The sequence below is a fragment of the Marmota monax genome, unplaced genomic scaffold (assembly GCF_021218885.2).
Source record: "Marmota monax isolate L192 unplaced genomic scaffold, Marmota_monax_Labrador192_F-V1.1 WCK01_AAM20220418_F8-fsc00022, whole genome shotgun sequence".
NCBI lineage: Eukaryota > Metazoa > Chordata > Mammalia > Rodentia > Sciuridae > Marmota > Marmota monax.
The window spans coordinates 20639114-20653494 of NW_026695215.1; the positions used below are offsets into that span (position 1 = coordinate 20639114).

Sequence of the window (14381 nt, forward strand, 5' to 3'; positions counted from 1 at the left end):
AAATCTGTTCTTTTTCTGCTTGGCTGGGAGTACAGGAAAGTTCGAGCCAAGAGCAGAGAACTTGGAGGAGTAAATGAAATCTTCTTCTGATAAACTCCTAAGTAGATTTCAGATGCTGATCTCCCTCAATTGAGAAAGAAGCATCTAAGGTCTAAGTCTGCAAAGGACTTTTAATATCTGCTGCTTTATACAAGCCTCAAAACCTATGGGGGAGAAAAGTACTTAGAAACCTATGAATAAATATTCCACTGATGTAAAATGGAAATTCGGGGTAAGACTAAAGCAATGATTGATAACACAGGAAAAGAGGGGAAATGAGTCCCCTCATACCTGTGAGTCTGCATTTCTTTCACTCTTGCTCTTCACGAAGTTGCAATTGATGTGCAAGGTTAAGTTAAGAAGCTCTGGTATCTCTGTTGGAGCCCAGAGGGTGCAGTGAGAAATTACGGGTCCTTGCCCATTGGTTCTCATCTTACAGGAACCCAACTCCAACAGGAGCCCAACTCCTTCAGAAGGGAGTCCAGACACCCTAGTCTTAAAATCATTTTGTCTTTAGGCAAACAACACTGCCTTCCATGTCGTCATCCGTTTGAGTCTGAGCACAACGCCTAGGAATATAGGGAACATTCTATCAAGAAAGAAATTGGCTTGCTCAGAGCCTCCAGCTCTCCATATGTGGGTTTCCTGGCTCCCATCATGGTCCATTGCCCTGGCCTTCCCTGGTCCTAGCCAGGACCATGACAGCCATAGCTGACACCTTCTTTCTCTGGGGTGCAGGTTCTTTTCTTCACTGTACATATTCTCTTTCTCACTATCCCATCATTGTTATCCCAGGAACATGGAATGAGTGGGGAGTAGCTGCCAGTCTAGCACTCATTCTGCTTCCTCGGGTAACAGCACCCCAACTTTTTTGTGAGGAACCAAGCCTCCCTCATGTCAGACCGGATAGCTCAAGTGGGTCTGAGCTAACCTTCCCACCCAACATCAGTTCTAGGGACAGGTGGTCATGTGACCTCAGCCTGGCCAATGAGTGCGTTTTACCATCTTGCGGACAGATCCTGGTTCATGGAGTGGCACAGAACCCAAGGGAGACCAAGGGGACAAAACTTGTAGGACTTTTACTACAACTGCTGAAAATGAGAATTTATCTTTCTGCTGAAGTTTCAAGAAGATGTGAGACTGAAGCTACCCAGCAGACACATGGCCGTCACGGGAGAACCTGCCAAAGGATGAAGTCACCATAAAGAATTCAGGGGTGATTATTCTTCATTTGTTCCTACAGATCCATTCTCTGCATTTTCTTGTCCTTTTGTGTACCTCAGATGACTGACCTCCATGAATGGCACCAACCAGACTTCAGGTCCCTGTGTCTTGTTGAGTTCACACAATGTAAGGTAGCGGCAGGAGCTCAATGGGGAAGGCAGAGTTCAGGGAATAGCCTTCTCCCCTACCCCCATGCATGGTGTAGGCAGCAGCTGCACCCCTCCATCTCCATGTAGCTGCTCGCAGGAAGCCCCTCATCCATACTGTGGCTCTTGTGAGGCACAGACAGCCTTGAGAGGAATGGCTTCCCACCCCTGTCAGACCCTGGGTCCATCCCTAAGCCAGTTGGTTCCCTTACCCCTCTCCACACTCTTTTTTGGGGGGTGGTACCAGAGATAATACTCAGGGGCACTTGACTCCTGAGCCACATCCCCAGCCCTATTTTATATTTTATTTTGAGACAGGGCTCACTAAGTTGCTTAGTGCCTCCCTTTTGCTGAGGCTGGCTTTGAACTCACGACCCTCCTGCCTCAGCCTCCCGAGCTGCCGAGATTACAGGAATGTACCACCGCGCCTGGCCCTCTCCACACTCTTTACAGAATTTCTTCACTAAACTCTCCTCAAATAAGTCTTTGAGAATGCTGTCTGCTTTCTCCCAGGTCTCCGTTAGACACAGAGCTAATGAGTGAAAAGAAAAGTTAGACTGAGTCTAGACACAGAAACGCTGCCCCTGGGTATAATCATAACAGTAATGACAAGTGTCAGTAATCACCCCCTACTCCTTGTTCTCCTCCAGCCTCAGCTGAATATCTGTCACTATAAGCAAAACATATGGCTGGTGGTGAAGCCTGTAGTGGAGAGTCTGGACCCATCCTTCCTAGAGTGGCTGCCAGGCTTGGCTTCTCATTCCTACCCACTGCCACCTCTCCGACCTGTCCTCCAAAGAGTTGGTCTCTGAAAAAAAACAATTGCATAATCAAGCCAAAATCCATCTCCCATGCAGAATATTCCTGAACCTGCTTGTTAAGGCTGCCCTTTAAGAATTCTCAGAAAGACAAAGATCTTTCCTTGACCCACTTTGTTGTCCAAGCCTGCACCCAGCACCCTCAATCACACCACCTGTCTGCTCTCCATATAGCTCTGTCCTGAAATTATAGTATGCATTTCCCTCAGTAGGGAGTGTGCTCAAAACGGCTGAAACATTTCCAGCTTTGTGCACACTGCCTGGTACACAGTAGGAAGTTTTTTGTTCAATGTTGAATGAATGAGATAACTATCTCCTCTCCCTCCTGCCTCTCCCAAGTCCCTTTCTGGTTTTCTCCAAACTATTTTTCTTCTACGACTTCTAGGATATTTCAGTTACCAACTATCGCACAATAGACCAACCCAAAATTTGGTGGTTTTGTGACAACATTTCTTTTGTTCGTGATCTAGAATTTGAACAGGACTTAGGAAGACAGCTTGTCTCTCTCCACTTGGAAAAAGCAGGTGTGGCGGAAAGGATAAAGCACAGCCATCTGAATACTCGCTCACCATGTCCAGCATTGAGGCTGGCTGTGGGCTGGGATGTGTACTGGGGTTGTGCCTAGAACATCTGTGTGGCCTCTCTCTGTCACCTGAGTTTCCTTATGACATGAGTCACAAGTACATGCATCCTAGGAAGAACAAGCCAGGCAGAAACTCTATCATCCGGTATGATCTGGTCTCCAAAGTTATATAACCCAGCTTCTGCAATATTCTACTCATTAATACTACAGTGAGTCATAAGGTTGATCCACATTCAAGGGGGAGGATTTAGGTTCCACATTTTGATGGAAAGAGTATCAAAAAAGTTTCTCAGACCTAATTTAAACCACAGCATAGGACATGACATTTTTTAAGTGCTCTATTTTCTTTTTTTGCAGTGTGTGTAGTTGGGGAGGGAGGTACCAGGGATTGAACTGAGGGACATTCAACCACTGAGCCACATCCTTAGCTCTATTTTGTATTTTATTTAGAGACAGAGTCTCACTGAGTTGCTTAGCGCCTTGCTTTTGCTAAGGCTGGCTTTGAATTCACAATCCTCCTGCCTCAGCCTCCCGAGCCACTGGGACTACAGGCATGCATCACTGCACTCAGCATGTTTTATTTCTTTTTTTTTTTTTCATTAAATCCACACACCCTGCTGGGCACAGTGGCACACACCTGTAATCCCACTACTCAGTAGGCTGATGAGGGAGAATCACAAGTTTGAGGCCAGCCTGGGTAACCCAGCAAGACTCTTGTCTCAAAATTCGAAAAGCAGGAGATGGGGAGAAGGATGTCACTCAGTGGTAAAGCACCCCTGAGTTCTATACCAAATACTGTTAAAAAAAAAAAAGTCAGCACACATTTATTGACATTTGCTATGTGCCAGTGCTGAGGGTACTATTGCAATGGAGAAAGAGTCCCAGAGCTGTGAGGTCCCCAGCAAAATAAGCTAACAACTATAGACCAGCACGGAACGTGCTTCCACAGGGGAAGACAGAGGCAGCTGAGGTGGGACCCAAAGGGTGACCTAATTCAGCCTGGGGAGAAGGAGGAATGCTTCCAGGAGGAGCTGACCACTGTGGTCAATTCTGAAGGATACGTTAGGGCTTAACCAAGAAAAAAAATCAGTGAGAAATGCAGGCCAATCAGAGCCAGCAGATGCCTCCCCAGAGGCCTGTGGACAGGAGGGGTGAATGGGCCTCTGTGCGGATCCCAGGTGCCTGCAGGCCCCTGTATGGTACATGTGCCTGGGAAGAGCTGGGGGAGCAGTCCCACTGAACAGCACAAGGTGGGAAAAGAGGAGTCAGATGGTGGAGGGCCTTGTCTTGGTCCTGAAGGTGCTAAGGAGGGGCGAGGGATTCACACATGTGTTGACCTGGTGAAAGCAAGTACCAAGTTATGATCCGACACGCCATGTATGCCTTCAGCAGTATCCTCCCTGCCCCTGGCACACCCCCAAAACTCAATGGATTTTTCTGATGATGAGATCCCATTCCTTGCCCTGAAGTTCACAGCCAGTGCCCCACCACCCCAGAGAATTTGCATGGAGTGTCAAAGCCCTGGGTAGGCTCCCCAGTCCTGTGACTGATTATGAACCTCTGGAGCAGATGGCCCAGGAGCAAGGTTCAGGACCAAGAGCTCATGTGAGACCACATGGAATGAGGCCCCTTCCCTGTTCCCCAGCTCACCACCCAGCTCCAGCCTCAGTGTCAATGAGAAAGACAAGGGCAAAGGTCCTATGTTGATGTGCTGAAACACCAGCAAGAGAAAAATAACAGGACAATTAATTGCAGGGCCCAGCTGCCTCTCACAGATAAGGCGTTTTCTCCTGGCCACTGAGGATGAAGCTGCCTGCAATTATTCTTGGTCCTCCTGCTGGACCTTGTCCACAGTTAACGGCCCCCCGGGGACTGGCCACTGTCCAGTGAGATGCAGATGCTGAATGGTTTCTCTCCTCCCATCCTCCCACTGTGTTCTCCCACACTCAAAGTTGAGGCTCAGCCCCAACATGTTCCTCTACAGCTGTGGAGGCTGCCTCTGGCCAGAGAGAGACAGCAACAAGCGCTCAAGGAACCTCATGGTCCCATGAGGCAGGACCAGGTCCGTGAGGAAGACGCTGGAGAGGTGCACAAAGGTGAACACTTGTCACTGGCCCTGCGTCTGTAAGGGACCCCCATGAGATCCACACAGTGCCCATCCTCACTCCTCCCCCATCCCAAGATCCAAGCACAGAAGCCGCACCACAACCATCTAAGCATCATGACTCACTAAAGATGGGAGTGGAAGGGCATGCAGCAGAAGAAAACAATAATGACCCCAGTGGCGGTGTCATGGTGCAAACAGGAAAATGCAAATGGAGAGGGACAAGGGTTTTCCTGCAGCTGCAGAAGAGTGGGGTGGCTCTACAGGGTAAGAAGGGGGCCCGGCTGCACGGACCCAACTGTGAACACCAGAGAGGACTCTCTGCTACCTTGGATGGCACCACGCAGGACAGGAGTAAAGAGCTCATGGTTAGTAAGCGCTTCCTAATTTAATTTACAAATAAGCAACATGAAATGGGAAAAGGTACTGAAGGGGGACGAGAGACCCAGGGAGTTGGAAGAACTTAGGTTTGCGTCTTAGCTCTTGAGTCAGTTAACTTCGCCAAGCCTCAGCTTCCTTAACTGTAAAGTTGGAGTAAGAATGCTTACACACTAAGAGTAAGCAGGGATCTATACGCATAGCAAATGCTCTGTGAGTGCATGGGAGTTTGGTCTAGTCCTGGCTCTAGCGTTGCCAGACTTCAGGATTCCTGGGAAGTCTCTCCTCTTTCCCTAAAATCTGCTCCAGTTCTGCTTCTGACACTTGGAGATCATGCAGAGAAGCTGGACCCCTTAGTGGCTCCCCTGAGCTTCAGTGGCCCCCAAATCAGCCCCAGAAACCTTAGAAGCTAGTGCCAGGCTACAGTCTTGGACCCCTGCTCCCCTCAACTGCCTCGTTCCCTCCTGGCCACCTGCCTCTGCCCATTTCTCTGCTCATTATCACCTCCACTGGGGGATGGAGAAGCAGGGCAAGCAGGTTAAATTCAAATCGGTCATTTTGTCACTTGCTGCCAGGAAGCGGGAGGGAAGAGAGGAGAGATGCAGGGCCTCAGGTGCAATCTGTGAGCAAAAATGAGTGCTGATAATTCTCAGGAAATCTCCTCCATGTTTCCACAGTGGCCCTGTTCTGCTACAGAGAACTCTGGGGGAACCTTTCATGAGCGGCCTCCTCAAGCAGCTGATAATGGTGTTGTCTGCAGGTGTCGGGATTCACCTGACCTGGAGGAACATCTGTACTGGTGATCGAGGTGGGGAACAGAGCCTTCTCCTTCAACACCTCTCTCCCCCGTTAGCCAAGGGCATCATCCTGAAGCTCGAATTATCACCAGGGTCATGATCATGTCGTACAAGGCCCCAGACTGTCAGGTCTGGGCATCCTTCCACATCAAACACTCCCTGCTCGCTGGAAAAGGAGGGTGCAGGTGAATGTGAGGCTTTTCCTGCCCCGGAACACCTTAGCATAAAGAAATGCACCCACTTCCTGGGCTGTGGAAAGGAGGCCTTCTCAGTCACAAAGTTAGAGACAAACTTAACATCCAGATGCTCTGAGAGGCACCCCGCAGGTGACTCTGCATGGTTTTAGTGGGACCATGGCTCCGTGCTGTCTGCACCCTGGAGGCTTGAACCTGCTGCTGGCCACAGGAAGCCTCTTGAGCAGGGTCTCCCAATAGAGGGCATTAGACTGAGGCTCTTTTCATGGTGGCCAAATTCACTCTCACTAATCTTGGATGCCTGGAAATTGGGCACTGAGCCGTGGAGGACAGAGCCCTTGCCAGTCTATGAAAATCCAGGCCACGCCCTCAATTCACCAGGGGATCTCCCTGCCCCAGGTGGGGCTTTGTGTACAACTGCCAATCCCCTCCTCTTCAGGGCTGCTTTGCCCTGGGGTATGCCCCAACCCTAGGCTCCTGCAACTCTGTCTATATAAAGACCCTCCCCAGCCTGACTCAACAATGAGGAAACCGAGGCACAGGGAAGGTAGTTAATTGCATCTGGCCGCTCCCCAGGCCTTAGGTCAAATGGAAGGTGGTGTCCCATCAGCAGAGAAGAAGCTACCCACTGTCCTCCAACGCCTCTCCCCACCTACCCCCCACCCACCACCACAGAAGGCATATTCACACCCGAGGAGCAAAGCCAGCAAGGTGACTCTAAGATGTCAGGCACCAGGAATCTTTATCAGAAGAGGTGGCTCTGAGCTGGCCATTCTATGTCCCTCCTTTAAGCACAGCAGGCACTCTGACCCAAAGGCCTCTGCCTATAGCTGCAATTGAAATGGAATCTGCAGAAGGAGCTAAGGAATTTCGCATGCAAAATTTTTCTTTTAAATATGAAATTCCTCCCAAGGCATTACTTTATTATTATAGTAATTTCCTCAGAAGGGCAGACATCCAATGCTCTGTTTCTCTAGCACCTTTGGAGACATGGAAATCTAATAGAAATATTCAGGTTGCTTAAGGGACTAGTGCAGAAAAGGGAGAAATAAAGAGAGCTCTTCCAAGGAACGCAGACTCCTGGAATCCAGGTGTAGAGCTGTGCCCTTGATGGTCAGGTGGGGCCCTGAGTGCCCCTGCCACTACCCTCAGAATGTGAAGGGCACTCAGGCCATCTCCTCTGGAGATACTAATCTCTGATCACTTCTTCTTTGAGAGGACTGGCCAGGGCAGGGAGAGGAGCAAAGATGCCAAACCTTCAACTAGACTCTTAGGGGAAGCCATGAGCAGGAGAAGGTCTCCATCCCTGTGTCTGTGTGTGCCTAGGGTGGGAATGGGGTGGGGGGTAGGAAAATAGGACAAGAAGAAGCAACATGGAAACCAGTGCTTGACTTTAAGTGTGAAGACATTTTGCTCATCTTCTCTCCCATAACCATGGAAATCTGGGGTGCCCAGTAGTCAACCCAGTGCTCAGTGACCAGAGCCTCAGTCAATACCAGAACTCTTCCCACCTATGGGTCCAGGCTGCTCTGAACCTTCCTTCCTGCAGTTGCTACAGAAGTGGCAGAGTGAGGTGGTGTGGCTAACATCATAGTCCCTAGAACCTGACTGACTGGGTTCAAATCCACGTTTGGCCCTTACTCATCACGGGACCTTTTCAAATTACATAACTGCTATATACCTCCATCTTTTCATCCGAAAAATGGGAGAGGGCTTGATAATACCTACCTAATAAGGCTGCTTTAAGGATTATATGAATTAATTTGTGCAAAACTCCCAGAAGAGTTAGCAGCAGCAGTTCCCAAATCTACTCTGTAAATGCAGAGTGAGGCAAGACGGGCCAGAATTTCTGACTGCAGTCTGGTTGAGAACAATTCTCCTGTGCAGTGTTTCCTAGAAGCACCTACATCAGGTTCTCCTGGGAGGCCTATTAAAAGTGCTAATTTTCAGGGTCCATCCAGATCTGCTGAACTTTTGGGGTTAGGACCCAAGTCTCTAGCAAGCTGTCCAGGCACACATAGGCTTCCTAAAGTCTGAGGACCATTGCCTAAAGGATATTTCCCTCTTTGAGCTTTCAAAATTACCTCTATCCTTTGCTCATGTTGGAAAAACTCTAGGAATTTGAATCCTAGGGCTACTAATGAGAACCGTTAGATATGAGGTCTAAATGGTTTTTAAATTTAGAGAACACATAATATATCTATAACTTTAATAGCATCTTTTTAACCTAGCACATCCTTATGATGGACTCTACTTGTTCCAACCTTTCTAAGGTTGAAATAGGGTAGCATGATCCACTGGACACACAAAGATACCGTGGCTACTAAGTGACTTTCCCCAAGTGGTACAAGCTAGGAGAAGAAAAGCTAGGTGGAGTACTAATTCCTGATGAGTGGAATCAAACAGGGGCCATATCATGCCTCTGCCCTGTGGGCTTTTCCCAAAGCACAACTTGGTAATTAGGATCCATCTTTTGTAGGGGTCAGGACAGGGGCCTCTGAGTTCTGGGTTTGATGAGCATTGATTGACAAAAGGCAGGAGGACTGAAGGAGGATCATCTGTGGCCTAGCAGACCCTCCCCATCTTTGGGGGGCATCACTAGCTGCTGGTATCTTTGCCCCACCAACCCAGGAGGTTTGGACTGAGGTTGGGGCTAGCTGGAGCTCTGCAACTGTATCCATTGCCCCTGGCTTCACCAGTGTTCCACTAGGAGCTTGTGGGGACCCTCCACAAACACTGAGTAATAGTAATCTTTCCACAATACACAGAAAATAAAATCAGCTAATGGATAGAATTTTCTCAAATTTATTTTTTCTCCAGGATGTATATATGTGTGTGCAGGTGTGTGTGTGGTGTGTGTGTGCGCGCGCGTGTGTGTGTTGCTGGGAATCAAACCCAAGGCCTTGAATCTGCTAAGGCATGGAGCTACACTGAGTTACACCCCCAGACATTTTTTTTTTCAAAAATCTTTGACGTCTGCTACTGCTTGAGGGCTTAGGCATGCTCCTGGACACCTAGAACAGATGCACACACAGCTAACAAATATTTATAAAATAATGCAGAAAAAGCCAATCACCTCGTAGCCTGACGTACTACTGTAGAACTAGGAACTTAACTGGAGGTTTCCACCATAAACCTGTAATGGAGACTTAAGAGTCCAAAATGAGTACAGTGGAATTCTATGTCCTAGTATTTCAAGGTGGGACATGCCACAAAGGAGCACAGTAAGAAGCTCAGTCAAGGGACTCATGCATCAGTAATGCCTAATGAAAACCCACATTTTGTCAAGCCCAGAGAAGCATACCACCCTAACACATGTGGACATTCAAGGGTGCCCAGTCCTGCACATCACTCCAGGCCACACCAAAGAGCAGATCTTCTTGGGGGTGTTCTAATCAGGCAGTCCTACACACTGAGGCCACCTGCAGGAGCCTGGTCATCCTGTGGACACAGGGGAGGGGCTGGGAGGACTCTATGGGCAGTTAGCAATTTCAGTTTGCTGCTCCAGCAAAGGGCCAATATGCTTGGTCCAGGGATGCCCACTCCTACAGTGAGTGTCTGCTGCAAATTCAACCCACCCCTGTTGCTGTGGGAACCCCTTGGGAAGAGTCCCCACAGGCCTCCAGATCTTATCCCACAGGTACAAGCCAAAGGGCAGTTCAGAGAACCAGGTGCTTGGCTTCTCTCCACAGACACTAGCAGCCCCTTCCTTCTCAATTAGCTCTCAGAGGTGGCGTGAAAAGATAGCAGCATGAAGAAACATGATTTTCAGGAGGCTGAGGAAAGAGGCCTGGCTTAGTGTCCCTGCCTCGCCAACTTATATTGCTCCCCTCTGAAAAAAAGGCCCTGCAAAAAGCCCTGAAGAGCCTGGCACAGAGGCACAGGCCTGTAATCCCAGAAATTTGGGAGGCTGAGGCAGGAGGATCACAAGTTTAAAGCCAGCCTCAGTAGCGATAAGCAACTCAGCAAAACCCTGTCTCTAAATAAAATACAAAATAGAGCTGGGGGTGTGACTCAGTGGTTGGGTGCCTCTGAGTTCAATCCCTGGTACCAAAAAAAAAAAGGCCCCCTGAAAAGCCTCTCCCTACAGTGTCATCTCTCTCCCCCACAGAGCAGAACTGGCTGGAAATGGAGAAGGCTAAGGGAGGAAAGGAGGGTAGAAGAGCTCTCTTTAGGCTGTTTCCCACACACAGCCAACCAGCTTCCTGACTGATGGTATGCAAATTAGAGCTCTTTGGCCCCACCCCCTCTGGACCACTACCAGCCCCTGCCTTCCCTCCTTCCTTCCACCCAGGCATAGGTATGGGACTTTGGATAGAGGAACCCTCCCTCTCACCCTACCTCCTTTTCTTTCATTCTTCCTCCTTCCTTCCACCCAGGCTTAGGTGACCATCAGGTACTGCTTTCATCTAGCCCCATCTCCCCACTTAGCCTAATGACTGCCACCATTCCTTTGTGCCTGGCCTGACCCGAGCTAACTGCCTGGTAGCTCTCTGGTCTTAGAGCTACTTGTCCTGGGTGGTAAGATCCCACCGATCCCACTGAAATCCCCCCCCCCCCAGAGACCCTCAGAAAAAGAAGACAAGACACACAGTGGCTGGAACCAGCAAGGAGAGGCTCCTCCTGGCCACAGCAGATTTAGAAGGGACCTGCTATCTGTGTAGGCAGCTCATTGATTCACTTTTCTGATAATTATTCCTCAGTCATCACAAACCAAATGATGCTGGCCCCAACCCAGCCAGGCAGGCGGGAAGGCGGCTCCCGTTCGTGGAGAGTAGAAAATGAACCTGCTTGTGTTCATTTGAGGAAAGGAAGGAGTGAATGGTGTGTAGTAGTATCTGCGCACTGAGCAGGGATGGAGGGGCTGCTTGAATATTCTGCTGAATGTGGTGTTTCTTTTAACCCTTGCTGGAGAGATTTTTTCAGCCCACAGAATATATTGCTCCTTCCTGCCAGGACACTGGCAAAGTTTTCCCCCACTGCACGGAGAGAAGGGCCACAGCTCCAAGATAGGCAGCCCACGGCAGGCCTGTAGTTACAGGACCCTGAATACCAGGCTGGGCGCCGGCACAATGACACCCAGGAGCAGCTCCAACCAAGCAGACAAGCTGGCTAGCCAAAAAGGGGATCGAGGGAGGAAACCGACCTGCCTGCCGTGTATGATTTGGTCCCGTGCATTTGCTCTCCAAACTCTTTTTCTCGCATACATGCTCCCTCGTTCATGCTTGTATGGGGACACAATCCAAAACCAAGCTCCCCAAAGTGGACACCCATCTGGTCTCCGAGAACCAGTCCCTGATCCTCTAGGAGCAAGAAGAGAGCTGGGCGACCCAGCCTCGCAGGAGCTTGACGCCGCCCCAGCGCTATAAAGTCTAATCTCCGTCGGTTGCAAATGCTTTTACTCGGGCTTTGTTGCCCTGTTTGGAGGTGGATAGACCCACGATTTCCTTTCTAATTCAACTGCTTCCGCACGCGTCTCTCAATAAGTCAAACCCAAGCCTCCTTCGCTGGGGTGTTGACCATACTCCTTAAGGCTCGAGTCCCCTGCACGTTCCAAATATCACCTCCCTCCCGCAAAAAACCAGCAGCCTGACTGAACTGCAGGAGCCGGGGGACAGGCAAAACGCCACCTTCAGAAAACCAAGCAAGAGCTTTCTAGGCATTAATCGCCGCACCCCCGCGCCGCCACCAGAAGGAAGGCGGGATGTGGTGGTCTTTGCCCAAAGGCTAGGGCATCTAAACCGCTCCTCAGGGCTCCGATTACCCCCCAGCTTCGCTCCGAGGAGGGAGGCAATGTGTTCCGGAGGAGACGGAGGTTGAACCACAGTGTTTGGGGAAGAGTTTCCCCTGGGCATTGAGTCACAATTTTGAGAGGAACGTGCCACCCAGCCGAGCAAGTTCCCAGATGGGAACGCAGCGCAGGAACCAGGCGCTGGGTCCCTTCGGTGCCGAGTCCCCTGAATCCGCCCCACGCCGGATATCGAGAAGTGGGGCTGCGAGTCCGGCTGCGGCGGTGCATCACCCCTGGAGTCGCTTCCTTCCCAGCAACTCCAACTCCAGGCTCCTCTCGAGCTGTGTTCTAGGGAGGTGGCTGAGGCCCGCGCTCCGCTACGAAAAATGGGGGGGGGGGGGGGAGGGGGGGGGGGGGGGGGAGCCGGGCAGGGATTTCCCACTGGGATTCGCGGGCGCCACTGAGCGCTTGGGCTCCCTAGTGCGCCAGGCGCGGTGTCCGCTGAGCGTGTTTTCTCGACCACCAGCCTGAGGCACAGCCCAGGTTGAACTAACAGGGACAGCGTCACTACCCGTCGGTTCCCAACAGTCGAGTCTCTCCCCTTTTGGGGACTAAAGGCGAGTTTAGGCAGTATCAACATTCACCCCACTTCCTAAAGCGAAAATGGTGTCCACCTCGCACCAACTGGAAAGATGCAGCCCCGCAGGTTCCTGGACCACAGGACAGTTTTTCCACGGTAGGGTCAATGAACTCAACCCACTTGCAAGGTACTGGGCCAGGGCTTCTCTGTTCCCGGTGCGCAGCGCTTGCCTGCTGAGCCCAGAGTCCAGGAGCCATGGACAGAGAGCTGAGGAAAGGAGGTGGCGCGCGGCCGCTCAGAAGCGCATCAGTGATAGGAAGGAAGCGCCGGGATAGGAAGGGAGCCGACGGGCGCCCGTACTTCAGGAGCCTGATGGCCCGAGGCGCCCCTACCTCTCTAACGCCCCGCACCGCTCGGACCTAAGGCGCTTGCACCGCAATGCAGCGGGATCCGCGCTTTCCGAGCCCAATATGCTGGGAATCTGGGCTGTCACCCATCGCCGGGACGCCGGAGCCGGGGTACTCGGTGAGCCAGATGCTGGCGCAAGGGCTGGTCGGGGACACGCCAGCGGGTACCGCCCCAACCCGGCGTTTGACGGAGGAAGAGGCTCCCAGTCAGCCTAGCCCTCGGGTTCCAGGATGCCGGCAACACCAAGCAACCAGAGAAGCCCCGCGAGCTGCGGGCGCGGCAGCCCGGAGGCGCAACCACCCGCCGCCAACTTGCTCCGCGAAGGGTACGTTACCTTCCATAGCGACCACTGCGGATGCCAGGAGGAGCAGCAGCAGGCAATCCAGGGCCATCGCCGGCCGGCGGCCCCCAGGCCGAGTCTGAGCCGAGGCGGCCGCGCGGGGAGGGCGCCGCGTCCCGGGGCGCCGCTGCGCTCCCCGCGGGTGGCTTCTCCGTATCCTTTCGCGCTCTAGCCGGGACCGGACTCCCCGGAGCGCGGCGTGGGCGTGGACGGGAGTGTGCGCGCGTGGGGCGGTGCGGGCGCGCGTGGATGTGGGTGTGCATGTGTGTGTGTGTGTTTATGGGAGAGGTGGGTGTGTGCGTGCGTGTGTGAGCGAGAGGGCGAGGGAGAGCGAGCCTGGTAGAGCGCGCGAGAGCGTGTGCGTCCTGGTGTCACATTGCGAGCTACAGCGGAGCCTACGAGAGGACAGAGCGGGCCAGACTGCCGGGGGAGGGAGCGGGATCCCCCACCATCAGCTCTCTCCCCACCCCTAACACCTCCTGTCCAATCAAGGAATCAAACCTGCAAAATTCTCCCATCCAATCAGGCGCGAGCACCTCCTTACACTGGCATTGTTAGTTTAAGAAAAACTTTTGCTTGCAAGGCTGTGCGGGAGGGCTCCGAAGGCGCTAGGAGGGGTCCGGGCTCCCCCTCGTGGTGCTGTCGGAGAACCGCACCGACCTACCCCAACTCCCCAGGCCCAGGGCTAGGGGGCCCAGCAAAAGAAGGGGTTGAGGCTCCTTGCCCTTACAGCCCAGCAAGGACTGGATGAGCTTTAAATCTTGTCTTCTTTCATTTTCTCAGCTACAAGGGTACCCTCACCACTCTGGTCCAACTCCAGTGGCACACCCTGTGCCTCCTCTCAGTAGAGCTTCACCTTCCTGTTGAGATACTTGCTAATGAGTTTTGTCTACTGTGGGTCTCCTTTTATTAAAGTGGGCTCTCTCTTCTTGTCTATTGTGTTTACTTGAGAATCCCCAATGCCCACCACAGCGCCTGGCCCATGAAAGGTGATAGTATGTTCATGGAATGAGTGAATAGGGTTCAGAGAATCTGCGGA

At 51.7% G+C, this 14381-nt stretch overlaps 1 protein-coding gene across 1 annotated transcript in view; it reads right to left on the reverse strand.

Annotated features, from left to right (window-relative positions):
- Ephb1 (EPH receptor B1) overlaps window positions 1-13749 on the reverse strand; it is a 419708-nt gene extending 405959 nt beyond the window's left edge. Inside the window, exon 1 of the mRNA XM_046431643.2 lies at window positions 13337-13749. Coding sequence (XP_046287599.1) covers window positions 13337-13394 — 58 coding nt within the window. The 5' untranslated portion in view covers window positions 13395-13749. The remainder of the gene's footprint in view (window positions 1-13336) is intronic.
- Window positions 13750-14381: the final 632 nt, after the last annotated feature.